General features: G+C 41.9%; 1 protein-coding gene and 1 long non-coding RNA gene across 4 annotated transcripts in view; one reads left to right on the forward strand and one right to left on the reverse strand.

Moving 5' to 3' along the window:
• svep1 (sushi, von Willebrand factor type A, EGF and pentraxin domain containing 1) overlaps positions 1–25,198 on the reverse strand; it is a 120,213-nt gene that overhangs the window by 60,806 nt on the left and 34,209 nt on the right. For all 3 annotated transcript variants that reach the window (XM_076881725.1, XM_004574155.6, XM_004574154.6), the window contains exons 2-3: positions 13,349–13,604; positions 11,784–11,960 (exon numbers count right to left, since the gene is read on the reverse strand). In XM_076881725.1, coding sequence (XP_076737840.1) covers positions 11,784–11,960; positions 13,349–13,436 — 265 coding nt within the window. In that variant the 5' untranslated portion in view covers positions 13,437–13,604. The remainder of the gene's footprint in view (positions 1–11,783; positions 11,961–13,348; positions 13,605–25,198) is intronic.
• Positions 15,824–17,176, forward strand: LOC143416478 (uncharacterized). The gene is made up of 2 exons (XR_013096851.1): positions 15,824–16,216; positions 16,295–17,176. It is a non-coding gene; the product is annotated as an uncharacterized LOC143416478 (long non-coding RNA).

Raw genomic sequence — 25,198 nt, forward strand, 5'->3', positions numbered from 1 at the left:
CCCTCATATGAACAGAAATCCAAAGCAAGATGTGTGGCGTGTCTGTGTTTCAGATGTTAAAGGTCACAGGAATTTTCCAACCTTAATACATGGGTCACCTGAAGCAGGAAAAGTTTGGGAATCTCATCTTCATGGATTGCCAGGAGGCTCTAAATCCCATCCCCAGAGTCTCGCTTAAGTCTGTTCTCCAGCTGGATTGCAGAGTGAGAAAGGAGGCTGGGGGCGAGATCTGGCTGTTGCACAGCTGTCCACCTACACAGCCTCCATCTGGGGGGAGAAGAGACCTCCACAGACCCCCAATCCCAAGAATGTGAAACTTCTACACGAGAGGAAACTAAGGAGAGGAAACCGAGGAAGTTCAGTGGCAGCCGCATGGCTGTTAGACTGCTTATTATTCAATCCTATTCTTAAAGGAGAGTGACTTCGCCACAATTGCTATGTATCTCTTATGGATTCCCAAGGACACAGAGACTGTCCTGCTTGCTTATTACAGACTGCAGCATCACTGGGAATCACTGGGAGAGAGACCCAAACCGCTTAACAACTGTGCAAACACAGGTTGGTCTCTGGTCTGCTGTTCCTGATTACAGATGTCAGTATGCTGAGAAATGTTGTGATAGCATGCCGCAGTATGATCTCAGTACACTTGGGACGACGTAGCACCGCACTCAGGATGTTAACACCAACATGTTTTCATATCCTTTTCAACTGTCACGTCACTGTTTCACCAAAAGGCGGTGTTATTGGACCTGCATGAGGACATACAGCACATACACATGCAAAAAACACACCAATGCAAACACACACATAAACTTGCCTCAAAGTTGGCGTTGGCGTTCCCCTGTTGGGTTTTGGAGTTAAAGGAGCAACTCACCTAGAGGATACATGCTCATACAGCATATGCAGCAGGGGACTGATTGTTTCTGAGTTGTTTTTTTCTAAAGGTATGTAGCTATTTTCACGCATGCACTGTGGCCATGTCTTTAACCTGCTCCATCCATCCATCCATCCATCCATCCATCCATCCACCTGAGACTGGCCCAGGGCCTCCTCCCTGTAGGACTTGTTCAAAAAACCTCACCTAGGAGGCATCCTTGTCAGATGCCTGAACCACTTCAACTTTCTCCTTTCGATGTGGAGGAGTAGCTCTGAGCCCCTCTCTGATGACTGAAATTTCATCCAATCTCTAAGCCCAGCCACCCTGCAAAGAAAGCTCATTTCCAGCGCTGCATCTGCAATCTCTTTCTTTCAGTCACTACCCAGAGCTCGTGACCACAGTTGAATGTAGGGATGTAGATCGACTAGTAAATCGACAGCTTTGCTTTTACACTCAGCTCTCTCTTCACTACGATGGACTGATGTAGTTGTGTTTTGTTTCTACCACCCTTCCCTCTGCTTTCCCATCTACTCTGTTGTCAAAAATATATCTTTAACAAAACAGTGTAATTGTGGACCTGAATCGAGGGGTTTTACTGAGATAAGGTAGTTTATGTACATGAAGAAAATCTAAACTCTTGTACAAATCTCGCAGCAGCTGACTGCCTCCATCCTCAGCCTGCAACGCTTGGCAACATCGTGCATCCCTCTTCATCACCTCCCTCCAACTGGAGAGACTTCAGTCAACAGATTGCACACAAACATACATGCATACACCTAGTGAAGGCGTTGTTAAGTGTGAGGAAATAGGTGGGAGCTGAAAGAGCACTGGAGAAAATCCAGAGACAGATGAGGGTCACAGAAAGGGACAAACACGCTGGATTTGAAGAAGGGCAAAAAACTTTAAAAGCCACTGGAGAAAAGCTTTAAGATGCTAAAAGAGACATTCAGTCCAGTCTGAGAGGTGCATGATCCTCAGGGGGGCAAATTTCAGTTTAAGCTATGAGTGAGGGAGAGGTGGAAGTAAAAAGAAACTAGTTAAAGAGCAAAAAGTCAAGATAATAAAAAATAAAACCTTCAAGACAACTATAGTAAGAGTTAATATATGATTCATTACTGGCTATTATTGTTATGAATACAGTTTTTGATATATATGATTTCTGACTTTGCTGCTGTACCAAATTACTTACTTACTTACAATTTAACAAAAGTTTTTCATGGTCTGCTTAATACCACTCAGTAGCTCACTATTTCAAGTGGTGGCACATGAAAGTAACTGCAGAGAGGCACAGAGAGGGCAACATAAGAAGGGAATCTAGGTGAGTATGGGAAAAAACAAAACAGAACCTGATGGAGAGACGGTTAGAAGGAAGGAAGGAAGGATGGATGGTTGGGGACAAGTGTTAATAACACAGTGAGATTCTGCTTCGAACCACTGGCTGTTTCACGGCTCCTTGTTTTCCATGCTTTCCTGCAGAGGAGGATCCCATTAGCACTACTTTATAGCCTCTCTGCGTCCTCGCTCCTTCATCTTTGTCTCTTTTTTCCCTCTTCACACACGCTCAGAATGGCCTCGGTTTACAACACCGGCCGTGTCTACTTTACAACATCCCTGACCTAAAAAACACAGTAGCAGCAGTCATCAATTTAGGCTTTTTACAAACCTATGTGTCATTTAATGCAGACAGGAGGGGGGGAGAGGGTGGAGCGACTGCTGTAATATAGATGTCAGCACTACACGGTGATTTAGGACTTAAGTAAACAATCTTTAATGAGTGAAAACATTTGTAAAAGGCCTTTTTGTTTGGTTTTAAAAACCCAGCGTGTCAACGGAGTGATTGTACTTCCTAATAAGGTAGAGAGGAAGACGTGCACCAAAGTCGTTACAGTAGTGCTCGGCAGATCGATCCAAGTAACGGCAGTATCGATGCCAGCGCTGGCCCTGTATTTTCTTGGTATTGGCTCGATACCAAGTAAGTAAGTATTGCACAGTGCCTCTTTAGAGTTCATAAAGTGCAAATTTGGAGCCTATTCATTCAGTAGACATTCACAGCATAAATGAAAACTAACTGGGTGGTAACTTGAAGAAAAGTGAGCGATTTGAAGTAGATCTCTAGAGAGTAGCCCATCTCTGCCACAGAGCTGCTAACAAGGCTAATAAAAACAATACAAGTTGTAAATAAAAAAAGAAAACCCAAAATAGCCATTAGTCAACATCACATTTGCTGCTGTCATGAATGAGTCTGGGATAAAACTTGTTTCTTTGCATTACTGCACCGCAGACCCCCAACCTCACCCACAGAGTAATGGCACAGAGCCAGTGGGGTCCTTCCTCAGTTCCTGAAAGCTCTCCGTCCACCCACCGCAGCAGACGCACAGCTCTGGGGTAACGAAGTGCCCTCCCTCACTTTCCACTCTCTGCTCACCAAAGAAAAACACAAACCTAAACTTTCATTCAGTTTAAGCAATTAAAGGGGAGCGGGGGACTCGAATCCCCCCAAAACCTTCCTTCCTTTCTCGTTCTCAGGAAATCTGAGGCATCTGCCACCAACCCCCTCACCCCACTCCACACCACCACCATAACTACACCAAACGGAGCCAGGATTCATGTTGAGCAACTCCACTTTCACCACAAAACATTAAGAAAGAAGGACTTGGACAGATGCAGACAAACTGAACAGAAGCAGACAGTCTGCTGTGGTTATTGATGCTGTGGGGATTAGGAGTTATACAGCAAGAGGAAACAGAGAGTCTTTATAAGAAAGCTTATGCAACATGTTGGAGGAGTTCACCGAAATTTGCTCCTCTGGTAGAAATTTACTTTTAAAAACATTTAAAGTGCAAACAATTCAGCAAACAGAGGACCAGTGTCAGTTACTGGAACAAAACTGGTGTGTGAAAGCTTTGAAATTACCAAGACTTCTGTATTGGTCAGCTACAAAATCCAGTTTGACAAAAACACAGTTTGACTAAACTGATAACACACAGTTATTGAATTCACAGAGCAATCACTCAGAGCAGGCTGGAAAAATGTTATAAGTTAGGCGCTTGTACCGTCTCCCTAAGACGATTCCTAAAGTTGCTTATAAGACTTGCACAACAATTAGAAGGCGTTTTTCTCCATTTCTCCAATAAAACGGTTTCATTTTCATTCTTCTGGGATGTCTCGAGTGAACAGATCTCTTCAGGTCAAACCACAGCAGCTCAACTGAGTCAAGGTCAGGAATCTGACTTGGCAAACAACAAAAACAACAATTCTGCTGTGGCATCATTCAAACTCTCCTCAGCTTTGGGTCACAGACTGCTGCCCTGTAAATGTTCTTGATGCCATTTTGAATTCATTGCTCCCTCAACGACTGGAGGGCGTACAGGCCCCCGAAGCAAACACAGCAACCTCAAACCATGACGCTTAGGTTAACTTAGATTAAGATATGGCAGTGAGGTTTCAGTGTAGCTGTGCAATTGTGTTTTCTCCAAACATAGCATTTTCTATTTTTGGCAAAAAAAAAAAGCTAAACTTTTGTCTCAAACATCTAGGAGGTATTTTAGAAAGTGGAAATGTGGTGCAATATTTGGAAAGTAGTGGTTTCTTCTGAGGTTTCCATTCACGTTTAGTGTTTTTCCACTTTAATAACACAAAAACATCGATTTTAGCAAACTGTAGGGATTTCAGCAGGTGCTTCTCTGTGAACCTCAAGGTCATTTATCTCTCTCAGTACTGCACTAAGTTCTCTTGGTGTGATTCTGAAAGATGCCCAGGAGCCAAATGCTTTTGCAGCCAGTGCAGTTTTGTGCATCTTCTAAGGTCATCAGTTCATCTGGATGTTGCGTTTTTAGTGGGTGAAACATTTCATCAATCATCCAAGTCACTTTTTCACTGTTTTTCTTAGATTCGATCTTCTAAGGTCCTGTGAAAGTTGTTTTGATCAACAGTGGTTCACAGGAAATAGTTTTTCTTGAGAATAGAAAGCTTTGCAAGCAACGTTATTTATAAGGAGGGGTCCTCAGCACAGAGGTTCATTTACTTTTTCTACATTTTTTCTTTAATACTCTGTTGCTTTAACCTTTATGGTTTTGGCTCAACTGTTGGTGTTGTGTGAATTGTGGGTACATCATGTGCGTCAGCCGTGCCAGGTTTCTTGAGTGGCAGCTTATACTTATAAGCTGTTTTTGTTTCATTAGTTTAACCAGATTGTGTTTGTCTGAAATTAAGTGTGACTTGGAAGAAGATCAGACCACATTTTATGATTAATCAGAAGAGAAATCCTGGGAATCCTGCTAGAGGTTCTGGTTATTATTCACAAATTTTTCTTGAGAGTGAAAATATGAAATTCCTCTTTTTGTAATATGACAACACAGTGTGTGTGTGTGTGTGTGTGTGTGTGTGTGTGTGTGTGTGTGTGTGTGTGTGTGTGTGCTGCCTCGACAGATATAAACTCTGCACCAAGCTTGCCTGGGTTGTTTTAGATCCTTCACATATTTTGATGTACGTAAGCGCACCAAAAGCACGTCGCCGTGCTCGTGAGTGGATCCCAGCATAGTATATACTTGTGTTAGTGTGACAGTGCAAAGTGAGATGAGCTGCACAGCGTCGGGAACCAAGACAGCGTTGTGTCAAGCTCAGCCACATTCCTCAGAGTTCAGTTTTTACTATTTTGACTATTCATCATAAAAACTGGAGACCTCAGCTCAGAGGTGGAGGCCAAAAGAGAAAAAAAATGATTGCAACATCCCAGTAACGCCAAGAGATTTCCGCCATTTCAACACTTTTCTTATTCCTCCTTAGCATTCAGCAAATCCCACCTCTATTGTCATTTTAATTCCTCTGTTGGATTTATGTCTACCTCAAGATTTATGTCTACACAAATATTTACCGAGCAGACGCGGCAAACGCTGCTCGTCTCGGACAACAGACAGGACATCCACAAAGAAATGGATGTTTAGGGTCAAGCAGAAGCTCACTGCTGCCACGCGTCTCCCTTTGGGATCAAGAAGCTTTTGTGAACTTTATTCTGTAAACATTGTGCAACTCTTGTGGTATCAGCTCAGAAGAGTTGTTTTGCTGCACTCAATGCATTCCAGTCAACAGCTTACAGTCAGATAACGGCCTTAAAAAGGGTAAGCCATCTAAAAATATTTCCTCATTTCCAAAATCGCAAACAGCCATCAATAAGTAAATATTGTGCATATTTCAGCGCAACTCAAATCCACTCAGAGAAAAATGTAAGAGACTTCTGGTCTTGATTGTTGCACTGTTGTTGTTGCCAATAAAAAAAAGAAAAATAAACAAAAGTTTATCCCCTGGAAGTTCACTGTTGACCTTTAGAATCGCTTGACTGACATAAATTGTATTTCTGCTTTTTATTAGGCTTCAAGATTTTTTCTGTCAGGTAGCTTTGGCTGCAAGTACAAAAAGGTTACAAAGCAAAGCTTAGGAATATAAAAAATGAAATAAAATATATTCTGAAATATTCTGAGCAGTCCACCAGCCAAAATAATTCATATGTGAAATCAGTTTTTATGTGTTTCCTGCTGTGAAGTTTGAATAAATAGCACTGCGGCGGCAATTCGTTGACTTTACCTGACATACATCTGGTCCTACATACATCTACTGCTCACTGAAGCCTGATCTGAAATGGTCTCAGTGGCCATTTTTAAGGAAGGGAAACAGGGAGAAAAGACTGAGGAAGAACTGGACCTGTGGCCACTGCAACTGAAATCAGTGGCTGCCGGTCTGATAGAGTGATAAATCCAAATTTGATATTTGTGGTTCAAATCATCAAGAGGTATAACAGCGAGCATCTGAAGCCATCTGTAAGACACAGTGGAGGCTCTGTCATGGTTTGGAATTCAGTCAGTGGTGTTGGAGATCTTCTCAAAACTCGTGGAATTATGAACATTAGATTTTGATCCACAATGTAATACCATGTAAGAAGAATCTGAATAGCTGCAGTTTAATTTGTAAGTATGATAATGATCCAAAACACATGCAGTAAAAGCATACCTTGATAGAAAAACACACGGTGAAGCACTATTAGTCATGGAGTGGCCTCCCCAGAGCCCGGACCACAACATTATTGAAGCAATGTGGGATCAACTAAAGGCAGAAACATCCAAAGAAGAGCTTTGAATGTCCTGGAGAACTATTCCTGAAGACTACTTAAAGAAACGACAAGAAAGCTGCCAAGAAAGTTCAGACTGTCCTGAAGAATACAGGTGGTCAAACCAAATACTGTAAAAACTGTAAAAAACTGTACTTCCACGTAGGTTTGCAGATGCTTCCAGGATTTCCAGACCACTGCCTAGTTCTGCTGTTACAGGTAAAATGTATCTGTGCTGTGCAACATTAGGTTATGGCAGCAGTTTGAATGTTTTTTCACTACCAATTTGTCACATACAGACTTGGGAAGGACCCCCCGGTGTTACATTTATATGCAATTAGGTAACGGTAATTTTTTAGCATGTAAAGCTCATGTCGTGAGGGTTTATATTATAAGTAAATCCATCTCCTTTTCCCAACTAAGCTGCTTTAATGCCAAACTCTAACCACGGAATTAAAGGGGAAAGAAATAAGGTAGCGAACAGGAAAGAAATCAGGGAGTAATAACAGAGCTAAAGAGACTGCAAAATGCCAGACTCTCAGACAGGACATGACACATACTTTGTTGGTCTGTACTGTTTTCTTTCTGCGTGTACTACTGCTGCGGCTCGTGTGTTAAGACGTTGACGCCAAAGGACACATTTACGCATATCGTTGACGTCAGTGGCATCTGATAGATGAGAATGGATTGCCAGTGCAGACATGGACTGAAAGAAAACCGATAAAATATATCACACAGGATTAAAGCGTATTAAAGAGTATGAATAGCTACCAGGCAAAAGTGTAATTATATTTGATTTGGACAACACAGAAATGAGGATTTTCCAGTATAAATCAATGGCAGAGCAGCATGCCATTATCTGTTAATTTCTTGCTGTTTTAACTTTTTTATTTTTGTTTTACAAGGTTTTTTTGTTTACTTTTGGCTTCCATAGTGTCTTCTGCTCTCACTCATTCTCCCTCTTCTCGATTCGTCTCTGGCAGAGCTGTCCAGAGCAGAACAAAGGCCTGTGCTGACACCACATTAACACAGTCCAGAGCTCCTGTCATTCTCTCAGGCTACAGAAGAGTCTGATAAGCCAGAATGTGTGACAGGAGGAAAACATGTTACCCCCTCTGGACTCGTCTCAGCCCCTTACTACATTTATCCGCTTCCCCATTCCTCTGGTGATCCTCGGTGATACTGTCCCTGAAGCGTTTGGATTGGTATTTGAGCAGAGAGACAACAATGTCCTATTTGGCCTGTCGGAATAAACCAAACTATGCAGGAACTGGCTCCATCATCTGTTTCTATCTGATGAGATTCCAGTCATGTTTTGTGGAAGAGGCTGTTTCACTTGGCTGTCGACAGCTTCATAAACAACACTGCTGTGCGCTGGAGGGATTTGGATAGCGTTTCCAATAGAGCCCGTCAGCCAATGATAATAACAACCCACTGACAGGACCGAGCACGGCCATATTCTTTTCAGATGTGTCAAAGACTGTTAATGTTAATGTGAGAAAACAGAGTCTGAAAAAGCATAAAAATGTTTGCAAACTCGTGATGCAGACAACAAACCCAAGCCTGGCATCCAGCTCCAGCAGCGGTGCTGCAGTGTACACACTGCCACTCAAGAGACCTGGCACGGCTGACGCACACAATGTACCCACAATTCACACAACACCAACAGTTCAGCCAAAACCATTAAGGTTAAAGCAACAGAGTATTAAAGAAAAAAATGCTGGATTTTTCTAAGAACAGCAGGAGCTTGTCAAGTTTCCTCACATGTTACATATTGCAAACTTAATTGGTGCTGGAGCCGCCGCTACACCAAAGAAGCCTTGTAAGAAATTAGAAAATATAAAACCTCCAATAAATGCAGGGTTCAAAAACATACGAGCCTCTTTCGCACCAGTTAACAAAAACCGAAGCTCACACCGCTAATGTGCCTCGGCGTGCAGTGACACATGCTTCTGCGGGTACAGGTCAGCTCACAGACAATCAAGCGTCCACGACACATTAACTCACGCCTCCTCCTCCATGAGAGTGCATTACACAAGCGGGTCGGAGACAGACGGAGGAAGCGGTCCCGAGTTGCGGTTTCAGCGCCTCGCTGTGTCCTTCCTTCCTCGCGCCGGCTGAGCCAACTCTAAAGTCGGCTCCCTGCTATTAATTAAAGCATTAAAAAGCATTAATAAGCAGAGTGGGGGGGCTCTAGTCTCGACAACATCTGATGAGAATTAGGGAGGCGTGTGTTTTGGCACGATGACCCCGATGCCCTTTACTTTGGAATTCCTACTTACTCCCTGCTCTCACGTTCTCTTTCTGACGTTCTGAATTATTTAAACTTCTCTGTTACTGAAATTTCTCTCATTCCTCCTTCCCTGCGTGTTATCAAACGCTGGATTGAAAACATGTGGGTGAAGAGACCCAGAGGGCGAGCGCGACGGGGGATTACCGCCTGTCGTTTCCCATTATTGGACGTGATTGTTATCCAGATTTCTGTTATTGTTACCTCTAGGCAGTGCACTCAGGGTCGATTTTCTTCTCAATCCCTCCCACCTGTCTTCCTCGCAAGCGGGGTGAGCTGCCTCAGTGACAGAGCTTTAACAAAACCACTGCGTCTTCTAGCCGCTCTCCAACAATTACAGTCCGACAGGCCCCCTGTGAATCTGATGATTGCACGTTTGGTAACAAAAAATAATAATTATGTATCAACCCCTAACCTCATGCAATGACAGCATGTAACACTACACAGTGTAACTGGAGATTTAACAGAGCAGAGACGGACATATGGAAGACAAATTAATGTGTCATTACACAAGCCGCTGGCCAGTGTTTTAACATGATTGTCTGCAGCGCGTTAGGCCGAAAATTAATGAACTGCCACAAAGTTTTTATCAATTCTGCAGTCGGGCTTGTTCCAAGCTGATTTAACACATGCAGAACTGCTGCCTCAACATTTCTGTTCAGCAAGGATGTATTTATTATTTATGTCTGGGAACTGTTAGACATGAATCTCTCTGATATCTTGAATTTCATAATCTAATCCGAGAGATGATTTCAAATGTTTCTGATCGTAAGAGTCTCTTATCTTAACAAAGATCTACACACAATACGCAGAATCTGTAAGCAAGACTTTGTGGTTTTGACCTATAATCCAACTTCTGTTTACCAATCACGGTTGAGCAAAAAGTCCATGTGGAAAAAAAAAGAGAAAAAAGAGAATGTAAACAATGACCAGAGCAACAAACGTGAAGTTTTGAACTGGACTAATGATATCAGCTAACTGGATATCTGTTGCGTTTACTGGAAGCCTAAAAAATCTGCCCTTTCCCCAGAAGTTAAGTCAGCAGAAAAGTTGATTGAGTCCCAGATTGTCCTCAAACAGTCCTTCCAAACACGAGTCTTTCCACTCTTTGTCCATCTTTATTTAGACATTTTAAGTTAACTTTAATATTAACAATCTCCAGAATCTGCAGAAAAAAATTAGTTCCATTTGTCCAAAATAATGCTTTCTTTTCACACTACAACCATCTTTACTCCCATGTTTAGGATTCTTTGACTATAGTGTGAAAACCCAAAAGAGGAATATTAAACATGCTTCCTTTGTTTTCTGTTCTTTGGAGATTAACACAACATGGGGTGGATTAAATCATATTACGTCAAAAAAAACATACTCAGAGATTGGAAATTCGACTCTAAGAAATTCCAGGAAAGGTGATAGGAAAGGTAAATGTTTGTGTTCAGAAGAACAAAAGACAAAAAGAGAAAGCTCTCCAACATCACCACTTCAGCTGTGCACTTTAACCCGTCTGCAGCTGGTCTTCGACACAAACAGTTCTTACATTATTACAGCTTTTAATGAAACATGTAGCTTATGGATTTTATGGATCACAGCCCAAGAGATAAATCAATGTATGTGCACCTCATTAATATATGCCTGGACATGTTTATGTCTACATCACACAAATACATTAGAGCAACTTTCACCGATGCTGTCATCTAAAAAGACAAATAATAGATCCCAGAGGCCCGACTTTCTACTAACTAGTAGTAAGAAACTTGAGGGTAAAAGGCAGAGCACTCTGGCAACGGATGAAACAGATTCTTTTTTGTCCTCAAATGGACAATCACAAAACATACGTGGAAGTTGGAGCACTAAGAGTCACAGAAAAAAGGCAGTTCATTTTAAAAAGACAGCAGCGTATCTGGTGCATGTAGAGAGTAAAGAAAACCTTGGACGAGGTGTGATTAAAGGTGGAAAGTGAAGGTGGGAGCAGGACTCCCCTTCTGGGAGTGTAGGAGTCAAAGGTGAGTGAAGGATAATTGGGGTCCTGAGAACACAGAAACATCACTAACAGTTCTCCACCGCTATATCACATAAACTAGGTTTGGTGATAGCGATCTGTCTTGCGGAAAGCTTACACTGCGTTAAGTAGACAGGCTGCTTATTTAACATCCACCCCCGGTGAGCTCAGGAGCAACCTGAGGCTGCGATCGTAATGTGGTGGGGGTAAGAAACCAAAAAGGAGCTCCACGTGTCAATTTCGAAAGCAGGGAGGATTTGTTTTACTAGCGAAAAGCTTTGAACTTTGATCTTAGGTGTTAACATAACACATGAGGTGTTCTTTCACAATGTGAACAACATAATCTGTGCACAAATTGCTCTGCGTAAAAACCCAGCTGCGTAGGTCACAAGCAGTTTATCTCACATCTGCTACATGTGACATTTTTAAGAAGGATCAGTCAGCATTAGTGACTCGGGCCTTACAGAAAATTCATAGATCATCACAGCCAATATTAAACAGATATAATCTGCCCTACCTGTGCACTCGTGCTGCAGACCCTTGCCGTAGTATCCCTTCTCACATATGCAGTCGTACTGCCCGGTGTGTGTGCCGCACTTGCAGCTGGCCATCAGGTCGCAACAATCCTTGCCCGCTTCACACAAAGAAGCGCAGCGTGACAGATCCTCCTGGATGTAGCTGCCCGTAGGGAGGTCTGAGGGAAGCAAGCAAGCGCAGAGAAGCACAGGTTTCAATTACACCGCCTGAGAATAAGACATTTTCAAGTGTCGAGTTAAATGCTGGGTAAAACACCATCATTAAGGAAGTCTGACGGAGCGATTGGTGCAGACGACCAAAATATGTGAAAAATGGGGAGTCTTCTGGCACCATTTAACCTTCAGCAACTTTATTTTTGTATGAAGTCGTAAAGAAAAACACGGTCTTCAACAACTGCAAGATGAAACAAAGCTTTGCTTTATTTTTTTGTTCTTGTGTGCGCTACAACACATCTGTCAGACAGAGACAAACAGACATCTTAACCACAGAAATGCAGACAGAATAAATCAAAACAGGCACCACTTGTGAACCACAAAGGTACAACCGACTTTTAAAGCCTGCCAAATCATCTTTCTTGCATAAACTCCACTAGAGCTCGCAAAGGAAAGCCCAAAATGAAATGGGAGCTGTGGCATTACTGCCTGAGCCAAGGGGGGAAAACTGTCTTTGATGGTGTGACCAAGGCTAAATGTCAAATTTAATTTTACTTCTAGAAATTAACCTGCCGCCTTATTTGTTTTGTTTTTATTGCAACTGCTGGATGGCTGACAGAGCCACAGGGCCATGTGAAACCTGTCTTTGTGCTTTGAGACTGCTGTTGGCAGAGGGGCCAGACTTCAAGACAGAGGGTGAGAGACAGACCGGAGGCTGAGCTGATAGTACGGTGTGGGTTGGCTTTCATTCTCGTAGCCTTATCCCGTCTCACCAGCGCTTCTACTACTGCAGCCTCATCTGGAATTTCAGCCACTGTGTATGCGGACGTGGTCGCTCAGAGCCCGCGTAAGCATGTGCGTGATTTACAGCTCGCTCTGCACTCGTCTGTGATATTTTATGGTGAGATTTTAAGTTTTAAAACCGTGACTGGATCCCTATTTTCACTGAACAGTGGGGAATTTCCCTTCAAGTGTGGGAAAAAGAGCGTTGCTGCGTCTAATCTGCTTAGAAGTGAGGGCTAATGGCTGCTGGCAGCACAAAACAGAAGTTATCATGTGAAATGCATGTTGTCAGATTTAATGTAAAATATTATCCACTTACTTTGAAAGAAGCACAGAAACTTAACGGGGTGAAAGCACTAGTACAGAAATATTGCTACGGGTCAAATGGTGACATTGGATGCGCTCAGGCTTCAAAGAAGCTGGCGTAGCCTGAACTTTTATTATTAAGAATAACATCAAGCATGATGTAACTCATCCCTGGAAAACCAAACGGGTTAAGTGGGAAAGAGGGGAGATTTGTTACATGTTTAACTAAAGCTTTGACATGAGATCGCAGATGTTTCTTTTAATAATCACTGGAAATCTGGAACCTTTCTCTGTCACTCCTTACCTTCGTGCAGAGCTCGACGAGCCAGGGCCTCAAACTCGGCGAAGTTGTGCACCAGGTAGCAGTGCTGGTCTTTGGGCTGAGAGGCCATGTCGTGTAGCTCCCTGATGTTACCCTGCCAGATGCCCAAAGTGAAGATCTCAACGCCGCGTTCTCTCAGAGCCGCCGCCACAGGCCGAGGGTCTCCACCGTTAGAGTAGCCGTCAGTGATGAGGAAAATCACCTTGGTGGCATTACTGCGGGAGTGACGAAGGATTTGCTGTTGGAGAAAAAGACATAGATCACATGAATAAATAAAGTTGAACTTGGCTCAATATTCTTTTTAAAGAATCAGTAAAGCTGCTCAGTAAAAGTCCAAAAGAACAAAAGTGCACACATAAGGGCGTTACACTGATCAGCTAAAACATTAACTGACAAGCCAGTAAAATCTAGTGCTCCACTGGGACGCATTTGGTCCTGGCATTCATGTGGATGTTAATTTGACACAAACAGCCACGTCAGTGTCATTCACTGACAGCGGGCCCTCCCAGATGGACAACGCATCCTGCAAATTGTTTAGAAATGATTCAAGGAACATAATAAAAAGTTTATTGTGTTGATCCGCCCTGCTAATTACCACAATCCCAAACTGATCACGCATCAACAAGCCGGAAGCCACAAGACCACAACGATGGCGTTGCAAATCAACATAGATCACCTACAGAGCTCCGATGTCCAAGCAGACATGCACAGATACTTTATTAGGTACACCTTACTAGTATGGGGTTGGACCCCCTTTTTTATTTGCCTTGAGACTGCTGCAAGATTTTGGTCCATTCAGAGATTTTGGTCCATTTTAACAGCATCACACATAGGGGTGGGCGGTATAAACGGTATATGGCCAACGGTAGAGATTTTTACTATACCGCTCTACCGCGATAGCGCATGTTGATGGTGTCATCATCAAGCTGTGCCTGTTTTGGTCAAAACCACTGCAGCGGCTGCAAACAACATCATCTGCAAATTATGCCGGGCAACAGTAATAGTAAAGAGACGAAGCACTTTTGGAATATGAGGAAAGCCAAAAACTGCGCTTCCTCTACTTCTCTACCATTGATTCATTAATGCCGAATTCTCTCGCAGCTGCTCTATTCCCATGTTGTTGCAGTATATGAATGACTAACCTCGTATTATGGATGGATTATCTCAGTTGTTCTCCTGACTGAAGTTTGGTCCGTGTATAGCATCCTGCTATGCAATTGCATTTGTCCCTATCCACCAGAAACCCTCACGTTAACTTTTATCGAGTGGAAAAAAGTTAGCGTTCATCCTTCAGCTTCACTGTGCTAATGTTATGCTAATCACACAGTTGCTGCAGATTTGTCTGCTGAACATCCATGATGCAAATCTCCCCTTCCACCAAAGCCCAAAGATGCTCTGTTGAACTGAGATCTGGTAACTGGACGACAGTGAACTCACTGCCATGTTCAAGAAGCCCGTTCGGTGTTTTTCTGTCCAGTTTTAATGAACCTTTGCAAGTCGTTTTCTGTTTTCTGTTCCGACCTGACAGGAGTGGCACTGGGGTGGGCTTTAAGGTTTGACATGTTGTGTGTTCAGAGATTATGCATAACTTGGCTCTAACAAATAGTTATTTAAGTTACCTTTGCCTTTCTATCAGCTCGAAGCAGTCTTGTCAGGGTCCTGGGTTTTTGACTGAAGTGTTTTGAGTTTCCTGTGCTTTTTGTCACTTTGTATTGTAAATTATATTCTCATTGTTGGTCTTTAGTTACTCCCTTAAGTCTAGTCTCTTGTATTCTGTGCCTAGTATTTCCCTCTGTGTATTATTTATCATCTCTAGCCTCTTGGTTCTTTCAGTTCTATGCCTTATGGTTTATGTCTCTGTGTTTCTTAGTGTCTCTGTCTCCACCGTGTCTAGTCCGCATCTCAGTGTTATACTTCCTGTTTTACTTTGAAGGTCTGTGTCTCATGTGAGTGTATCCTGCTTTGCTTCCTTGTCTCGTCAGTTCTGATTTCCCCCAGCTGTGCTCTCCTTCTGTGTCTCATTCCCTCGTTATTCCCCAGTGTATTTAAGCCCTGTGTTTCTCATTGTCTCTCATTGCTGTGTGTTACTCTCTCCCTGTGTTTGCTTATGAGCTTAGATTTCCCAGTGTAGTTTTGTTTTGTATGCTTTTCCCCTGCTAGCAAATAAAGCTGAGTTTTTTGAGTTTAAACCTTTTATCTGAGAGCCTGCATTTTGGGTCCAACTCCTGCCTGCCACACAGCGCTTCTTGACAAGTCTAGCCATTCTCCTCTAATATCTGACATCAACAAGGCATTTTCTCCCAGGGAACTGGTTCTCACTGGATATTTTCCATTCTCCAGACACATTATGATGCTCGGTTTGAACTTAGGCCGTCAGAGGTGTTTTGGCATTATGCTGTAGACCCTCAAAAATGTGAGAGCTGTCAGCTGAGACTGGAGAAGTCACTTGGATGAGTAGGGATGGGTATCGAAAACCGGTTCTTGTTGAGAACCGGTTCCCACTGTTTCAATTCCTTGGAATCGTTTGCCATTTTTGCAAACGATTCCCTTATCGATTCCAGTCGCCCCGAATGACGTCACCACGTTGCGGAGCGTCATTTACCTGGCAGGAAACACGGCGCCTAAGCGGCTCAAACGCTCAAAAGTTTGATTATACTTTATGAGAACCGATGACAACAGGGCAACTTGCAAAGTAGATATTTCATTTAAGGGAGGAAACACTACGAATATGCAAAAGCATTTGCTCACAAAACACGCGATGACACGCGTTTTTAATTCCGCTCCGGACTCGTGACTCTCAACCCAGCAGCAGCGGTAACGTTTGCACGTCCTCTCCCGTTAATGCGGCAGGTAAATAATCAACTAACAGTGCATATTATGTTAGCGCAATCTGCCTTATTACAAGACCTGCCATTACTGTACATGTAGGTGACCATGATGAGAGAGACAGACAGAGTCTGGCTGGCGCTCGCTGGCAGTTCTCGCTGCAGTCTACCGGTAGCGTCTCCTTTCAGGCCAGGATAGACTAATGTCACCGAGCAGTGTCTAAGTTTGTGGTCAAAGGCTTGAACCCATTTGCCACAGCAGATGCCCCCGATTTTTGGTAAGTGAATGTGTTTAATTGTAGGCAGGGACATTACTGGATATTCTTGTGTAATTGCCACAGAACAATTTATGTTATACTTTGTTATTGCTACAGAAGAATGTTGCAGCTTTAAGGCAGGGATGACTCCTGGAGTTGCTTTCTCACTGCATATGCTTTATTTCACAATCAGATCGATTCGATAACAAAAACATACAGCAGCTCCTCTCCTACTCCTAGCCCTTCGCTGCGGTGGAAAAAAGAACGACTTCAATCCCCTTCAAGGAACATACGTACAAAATAGTTTTCCTGATACACCAATGGGGCATTCAATGCCATCTTGTAAATATGAGTACTCTGGCAGAGTAACAGTTCAAATGAAAAATACACCAGAACAAACAAGCAAACAAAAAAAGAAGTGTGGGGTACCTTTGAACCAATGAACAAAGTATAACAATTTATACTTTTTAACATAACCCGACCCCGTCAATATGTGATATGTCTCACAAGAATATTTATTTTATTATTTTACATTTACAATTTTTTTTTCCTGGGGACCCTGTGACACCCCATTGAAGAGCCGTAGGCTGGATCTCTCAAGATCTCACTGTTGGGTTTGTAAGGCCATGTTACTCCTAAATTTCTATCTTGTTCAAAGAGAAGATATAAAACAAAGCTCTGAGCTAATCGACCTTAGTGTTCTCCTTTTTAAAAAAAAAAAAAAAGAATCGATAAGAGAATCGATAAAGAATCGAATCGTTAAACAGAATCGAAAATGGAATCGGAATCGTTAAAATCTTATCAATACCCATCCCTATGGATGAGTGACGGAACGTTTCTTCCACTAAAAGCGCTACGTCCAGATGAACAGAATCAACTTTTTGGAATTAGAGAGCTGTAGTAGCAATAGCTGTAGCAATAGTCTGAAACATAGCTCCCATATGACACTGCTTTTATCAATGTAAATGAACGCTAGAGGTGGTAATAAGATACTTTTTTGCCTCTAGATAGAGCCAACAGAGTAGTCACCATTGAGATCTTGTCTTAATGGTAAACTAACCTACCAGAAGACGTGAGAGCAGTATCAGAGTTCTCATCTAACTCTCTCCAAGAAAGTAAATTTCCCAAGATGTCACACTTATAGTCCGAGAAGTTTAAATTGACAAGTGAGACAAACTTGAGCCGGACTTAATAGAGTCATGCTGTTACTGTACATGTTCACCATTCAAATACACACGTCCCACTCATTGCTGTGCATGCCAGCATGCGACCAATATAGCTGCAGCTCTTGTCACGTGACTAAATTGAATAACGAAGAACGTCACACAAGACCACTAACAACAGCCCTCAATACCAAGGTTCCTAAAAACCCTACATCAGCAGGACAGGCAATGAGAGCAGGATGGGGAGAAGGGACCAAAAAAAAAAGAAGGAGAAAGTCTACAATTGTAATTATTTCTCCTACAGACTATGCAGCTGCTTGCCAGTGGTCTAAAACCACCAGGGAACAGTGGGCAACACAGACCGAGTTGCTGTGTCCGCCCCAGACACCAGCTCCAGTTTACAAACTAACTTTAGCCACCGTTTACAATCCAGCACATGCAATTAGACAGGACATTAAAGTTAGAGAAACATATCTTTATTTTCTCGAGAGCACAGAACAAAAATCCAACACTTTGCTGTGGAGGCCAAGCTCAAAGTGTCTTGTTATGTTGTAAGTGGAGGTTGGATAAAAAGAAAAAGCAGTCGGAACAACAAGGTAGAGAAGAACCAACGAATAAAAGAAGCACAACGAGCCAAGATGAAGTCAGAAGGACAGATATCCACTTACACACTTACGCACTTATGCAAAGGCAAAAAGGGCATATCATAAAGAATTTTTTAACGAAGACGAAGATGGAAAGGAAACAAAGAAAAGCGTGTTAAGAGGATATTCTTCTGTATCCCGAATCCAAACAGCACATGATATCTAAACATGACAGATTGTAAAATACGAGAGGTGAAGAGAGACGAGACACGCAAGGGTGTGACCGCCGAGGAGCAGGAGAGTAAGTTCTGCTCTTTATTGTCTAATTGGCTCAACTTCAAGCAGCTCTGGCAGGAGCAGAGTAATTACAGAGCCCGTGGAGCTAAAGGGGAAGAAAAGGAAGATGGAGAGAGAATAGATGAGAGAGAGAGAGGTTACGTTCTCTGATTCTCAAAAATCCAGCTGCTCGCTCTGGTTCTCAGTCCGGAGAGGCCGGCTACGCCCACTCCCAGCTGTCAGTGCACACTGGCAAGCCCGTCACCCCCCCCCCCCCGGGCTCCTACCAGGTGTTAGCAGGGTGTTGTGTGAATCCAAATGTTAACATTTCAAGACTCTTCATGTCAAAACAAATGAAGAAGCTGGTGTGGATTAGTGAGCACTGTTAGCTGTATTTCTTTTTTAATGTCTTTTATTAGCTGTCTGCTAAAACTACAGTGGGGTTTCTGCTTTTGCTTTGAGTCAGTGGCTGGTGTTAGTGACTGTGGAGATGCCACCAAATGGAGCATATGCATGCATACCCACTAATAATACCCTCCACATAGTTTAGGTCAGGGTATTAACATAAAGGCGACCGCAGGAGCCCGAGTGTGGGAAGGCACTGCCCTTTATAGTTACTCTCAGCATGCATCTTATCATTCAAGGCATAAAGCAGAGAGGGCAGCAGGTAATGATGCACAATGGTATTTCATGAATAGGAACAAATGCATGTGCTACTAATCAACAGCTGCTAAATGAAGCAGGTTTTTGTGTGCACAGGTATAAAATGCAGTTCTGCTTGATAATATAGTCGTAATAGATATAGACTGCAGCTGTTTTTGCTCAGAAAAATTAATTTCCCTTGATAGAGCACGGGAAAAAAATATAATAATAAAGCAGTCATTCTCTAATAACCGAGGGGAGAGAGAAAGAAAGATGAAAAAAGTAGAATTTAAGCTTCAAAGAGTAACATGTGTTTGAGACTTAGCCAGCAAGCTGTAAAAGTCCAGCCAAATCCAAGTCGTGCTTAAAGTTTTTAAAATGTTGTTCTTTCTTAATCCATGTAATAACCTACATAAAACAACGAGATGACATCATTGTGCTTACACGCTTAACTGTGCTGAATCTAAATATAAAAAAAAATTCCACCAGCTCTATTAAAAATGTGATTTTATTTCAGTAAACTCTTGAACTTAACATTGATTAGCCGTGAAAAAAAGGGGCAAACCACCCGGGGCTGCAACTCTGACCCTACACCATGACGGCACATCGTAAATAAGCACAGTCAAACGCACTGGATGGGGATTTATAGTATCACATAATTTACTGGAGCAATCGTCTCATGCTTCATGGGCTGTTCGGAGGAACTCTGGACAGCTATATGTCAGCTAGAGGTTTCTCTGTGTTGTACACCCTGTGCATTTATTCAATTACACTCTGGCAGAGCCTTCAATGGTGGCCGGCGTAGCTCCAGAGAGGAGGTAATAAGCAGGCAGCAGTGGGACAGCTGATACACCCAAACCAGATACACTTCAGTATCTGGTTTGGGGCCAGTGTTATCTGTCAAAGCATCTGTGATAGTGAAGGGACCAGCAGGCCTCGAGGGATTAGTTGTAAGAGCAATGAATCCATCTCCTCTCCAGCAACGCCTCAAACTCTGGCAAGAAAGAAGAGTGAGACGAGCAGCCCATATGTGGAGTTGATGATTTATTTTTTTTTTAATGTACAGGAAAAATGTATTGTCTCTTAGACACACTGTACATGCAGAAATACCATCCAGCAGGACTTGTTTTCTAGAAACTGTATTCGTTGCTCTGCTGCACGCGTCGAGGATACTGCAGAATTTATCAGGGGTCATGTATCTGTGTCCAGTTTCTTGTAATATCTTTTACACCTTCCCCTCCATTTTCTCTGCATTTTTTCCTGCATTTGGATAGTCATATTTAATTAGAATCAACCAATTAAAAGAAAAAATGATGAGTAAGACATAGTAAAGGTACATCAGTAGGCAGTCTTCAGTTACAGACTGTTGCATTTGGGGATTGAATGTCTGATTTCATCAGAATCAGTTTGTGAAGGTCCAATCTTCTTTAAACTTTCTTGCTCGATCTGTGGTCTTACTGGCTACCTAAAAGTTCTACTGAAAGCAGAATGATGTTTATCTTGTAGGGTGCTTCTCCCTTTGAGATTGGATAAGATGGCCAGACATTAGTCAGGAGGGACTCACAGAGCTGCTACTCCTCCATACTGAAGGCAACCAAGGTGCTTCAGGCATCTGACCAGGAAGCCTCCTGGGTGTGTGCTAGATGAGGCGTTTCATGCATTTCCTACCAGGTGTAGGACCTGCAGCAAACCCAAGGTGTGCTGGAGAGATTATGCCTTGGTACCATCTCAATGCCGTCCCGAGAAGAGCTGGAGGAGGTGGGATAAGCGGCAGACAATGGATAGATAAATGATTGGATGGATATATGGTATGATTGATAAAGCAGAGTATGATTTAGGGTGTCACAATGATATGAATGGGATGCTAGTGCAGTGCAGTTTAAACACACTCATTTTCAAAGATGGAAACCTGCAGAGGAAATAAAACCTGAGCAGATGCTTGTATGATTAGAACTTCAAAAGCAGGCACCTCATTGCATTTGGCAGAAGTGACTACAAAACATTTCCACACCTTGAGGGGCTAACGACAGTGCCAAGGTACCACAGCTGTTAATCAAAGCTTTATAAATGCATGGCAGCTATCCTGAATTCAAATGAGGACCTCTGTACCACCACCATGCTGCTGTCATCCCATCAGCCCCATCCCATAACTTTGATCAGAGCCTGAACCCACCTGGTTCTGAGTAAAGCTGGTTAATGATTCTTTCTGCATTGGCAGCAGCGGGCACCGCTTGGAAATGTGCACTTGAGTATGTGCTCACTCAAATATACCGGCTGATAAAGTTGAATAGTGAAAGCTGTTGTTATAATCCGCCACAGTTTTTTACTTCTCTGAGATCCACGTTCCAGAAACAAAAACTTTATTTGCAGGCATTCCACAGAGGACAAAAACAAGCAACCCAACTGCATCCGTTCGGAAAGCTGTCTCCCCGTCGGTCGGAAGTTGGAGGGCTTGTTTTGACAGGCTATCTGCTCTTGGCTTTGGTGGTAAGAATAACAACAACATTTCTGTAGGAGCCCAACAGGACAACATGCACACATTTAGGGACAATCACAGACACCAGACTCAATGTTGGTGTTATTGAGCAACATTTCAGGGACACATACTTTGGATATTTCAGAAAAACTAGGTCACTTACTCACTTACTTATTTGATTTTTTTTTCTTGGTTGAATCACTGATTCTTTAGCAGTGTTGTTTCTGTTAGCAAAAAAGCTTCACAGAAATACAAAACCATAGCAGATTTACTTAAAGTAAATGTCTTAACTCCTACCTGTGGTTGGGTCTCATTTTTGAGGCAAATGACTCCTGAAATGTTTTCACTTGAGAGCACACTTTTTTGGATCTCTTGTAGCTCCAACAGATTTGAAGTCATTTTTCCAAGCCTCTCACACATTGTTTCATGCCCCATCATCTCTGTTTCAGTGACTTTATTCCACAGAACTCATTTTCATCAGATTGGTTTCCACACGCGCCAACCAGCTGCTCATGCCCATCGAAAAGGATATTTGGCCCACAGCATGAATTGCAAATCAAGTATATTTACACTCAACATTTCTAAAAGTTCTTAAATAAAGTTTTTAGATGGATTTTCTACCTTTCAACTTGTCTGTTAAATGACTTGCAGAGACCTGAAAGTTGCCTCAGAGCAATCTGCCTCATAAATCTAATTTCATTTTGTTGCCAGTGTGAGGTTATTATCACGTGCTAAATCAAGTTTCTAATGCTCTGTGGAGCATTAGAAACTTGTGGCTGTGGAGTGAAGGAAAGCTAAAGGCTTCCAAAGATATCTTTCCTCTGAAGTGCTGTTTAAAAAAAAGCTGTACTTTGGGTTAAAGTAGTTCAAGTAGAAGGTTTTTAAAGGGTTCATGCTCTTCACTGAATTATGACGACAGGCTATCAGAACTTTCTAGATAAAATGTGAAAAATGTTTCCTGTGATATGCAGATCAAAAATGTATGTTCTGCTTTGTGAGATAGTCTGCACTGATATATTCACAGTTTAATGTTAACATAGCTATTTATTTTTGTATTATTTTTTAATGTTTTGTCTATTTAAAAGTAGAATGGGAGGCAGAGCCTTGAGCTGCCACGCCTCTCTCCAAAGGATCCAGCTCCTAGTTTGGGAGCTGGATCTTTGGGAGCTTTGACTCTACTTTTAAAATTCAAGTTTGTAAGGCTTAAAATTTTCAGTTTTAGAAAGAGCTCATAGGAAGACCTGGTAACAGGTAACACTGAGTCATCCCTTATGCTGCTATATGCTCCGCTTTCTTCTACAGTTCCCTTTTTACTATAACTTAATGGGGCTCTGCTTGTGAAAAAGCAGCCAATGTCCAAAGAAAAACTTTGAAAGGCTTTCAAAAAACCTTAAAAAAACTTATTGTTCAAAACAACTTTTCAAATTTAGAAGAAAGTGTGGCTCCTTGGAAGCAAAATACAAGAAAATGAGGGGTTGTTCAAGACAAATTTAGAGGTATGTAAAGTATACAAAAGTAAACAAATTGAAAGCCATACAATGAAGGAATCCTATCACACTGTAGAAATGACAGCAGAAATAAACAACACTGCACAGTCTGTGTTCGTATGTCACCTGTAAAACAGCACAGGAACTGAATACAAATGCTTCCTAACACCAGCTTGAAGCAGTAATATTCTATTTTCTTTCTTTTGTTATGATGATCAGAAAATTAGTTGTAATAGTGAAGCATGTGCAGGATGTCCCATCCTTTTCCAGATCCAAACTATTTCTAACACATATTTTATCTTCTGCATTTCTGGTAGTTTTCCTGTTATTGTTAAACTAGACAGGATAATTTGTCTTCACTGATTTATTCTTTTGCTACCCATTTCTCCCAAGAGAGGTTACAAGAAATCTCCAAAAGTCCAAATAACAAGATTAATGATTTATTTTGACAACACAAAGACTATTATGAGGAGCAAACTGTTTCTCTGGGGTGTGTGATTGGATCACAATCACTGCCTCGCTGAACCTTTTCTGAAAGAGCAACACTGAGGCTAGTTGTCAGATAATTGAAAAAGCTTCTCATTTGCCAGCCAAGATAGCCTTTCGCCTTGACATCACATTGTTGAAATAGCTTCTCTCCTTCTCTCTGTGTCTCTCCCTCTCTCTCTCTCTTGTTGTTCCTGGTTGAGTTGTTGAGTTTGATGAATGGTGTTGTGACAGAAGCCATCAAGCTAACACACACAGCTGTCCAGCCTACTGTGTCTGGCAATTAACTAACTGTCCACACTCTCTCTTGGCCAACACTTCAGATGGCGCTGTACTTCTTAGTCAAACTGAGTTTGTTTAAAAATCCTCTCACATAGGCAGACTTTGGTGAAGACTTTTAAATTATTAGGTACTGGTAAGTATGTCACTGGTTGCCAAATTGGGAGCAATTTCCTGTAATGGCTCTCCTCTTCTATGAATAGTTTTCTAGTCCTAAATTTTTTTGCCAACTACACCCCAGACAGGTTAACAATCATCTATGCAATCCTCATGTAACGTCAAAAACACTCTTTGTGGTTTTGAGAACCTCCACTTAAGGCATAATGATTGATGAGTGATCTTTTCTGAAAGTTAAACTGAAATTAAATTGTTTTTGTCCAATGCAGCATAGAAATTGCATCTTCTCTCTAAATTACTCATCCCATGTTCTCATTTGAGAACAAACACACACGCACACAGTGACAGGCTGCTCTGAGCAACTGGGAGAAAAAGAAGTGTTGATGTATTTCCACAAAGTCTTTTTTAAATACATTACGACACTATGTTACACTGGAAAAAAAGCAGCAACAAAGCAATAGTCGTCTCAAGGTGCTTTATATTTTAAGATGAAGACACTAAATTCAAACGACTACTTTTGAGCATGCACTTGGTGACATTGGGAAAGAAAAACACCCTTTTAACAGGAAGGAACCTTCAGCAGCTCAGGGAGGCATTAATGGCGATGACTAGGAGGCAAAATGTGATCACATTTTTTGACTTAATCATGAAGTATTGTGTGGGATATGAAGGTCAGGTGAGGTTGCTTGATATGCAGATGAGATTGTAGGGGATGTCTAAGATTTACATAAAATATTAGCTATATTCGATCTATATGAGTGAATTAACTAGGTCAGAAACATAAACAAATGGAAAAACCTGTGGAGGACTCTCGCGCCTCGATACTTGCACTTGATCCCTGATACAGATTTCAGATATTGTACAGGCTCATTTATTAGCCAAACAAGTTTTCTTTTGAAACCTAAGATAAGATCTTAAAATATTACATTAAAGCTGAAATGAGACGAAAAAATATTTGAAAGATTGAGAAGTTGACCTTACTAATTGTGATATTCAAATTAAAATGTCATTATTTCATACACTGGTACAAAAAACAGTTTATTTTGAAATTTCTGTTCCTCTGACACCGGTAAATAAAGGGAAAGAGCTGTTTTACTTCACTGGGAAAAATAAACAGGGGCAGTAATGATCTGAGTGAGACTTGGACATTATATTTTAGGTCATTCACAATTTCTCTTTTTTGTTCAGAGTTTGTTGTTTGGGGTTTTTTTGTGTGGACATTTTTAGGATTTAATTGATA

This window comes from Maylandia zebra, linkage group LG3, assembly GCF_041146795.1.
Source record: "Maylandia zebra isolate NMK-2024a linkage group LG3, Mzebra_GT3a, whole genome shotgun sequence".
NCBI classification, from domain to species: domain Eukaryota; kingdom Metazoa; phylum Chordata; class Actinopteri; order Cichliformes; family Cichlidae; genus Maylandia; species Maylandia zebra.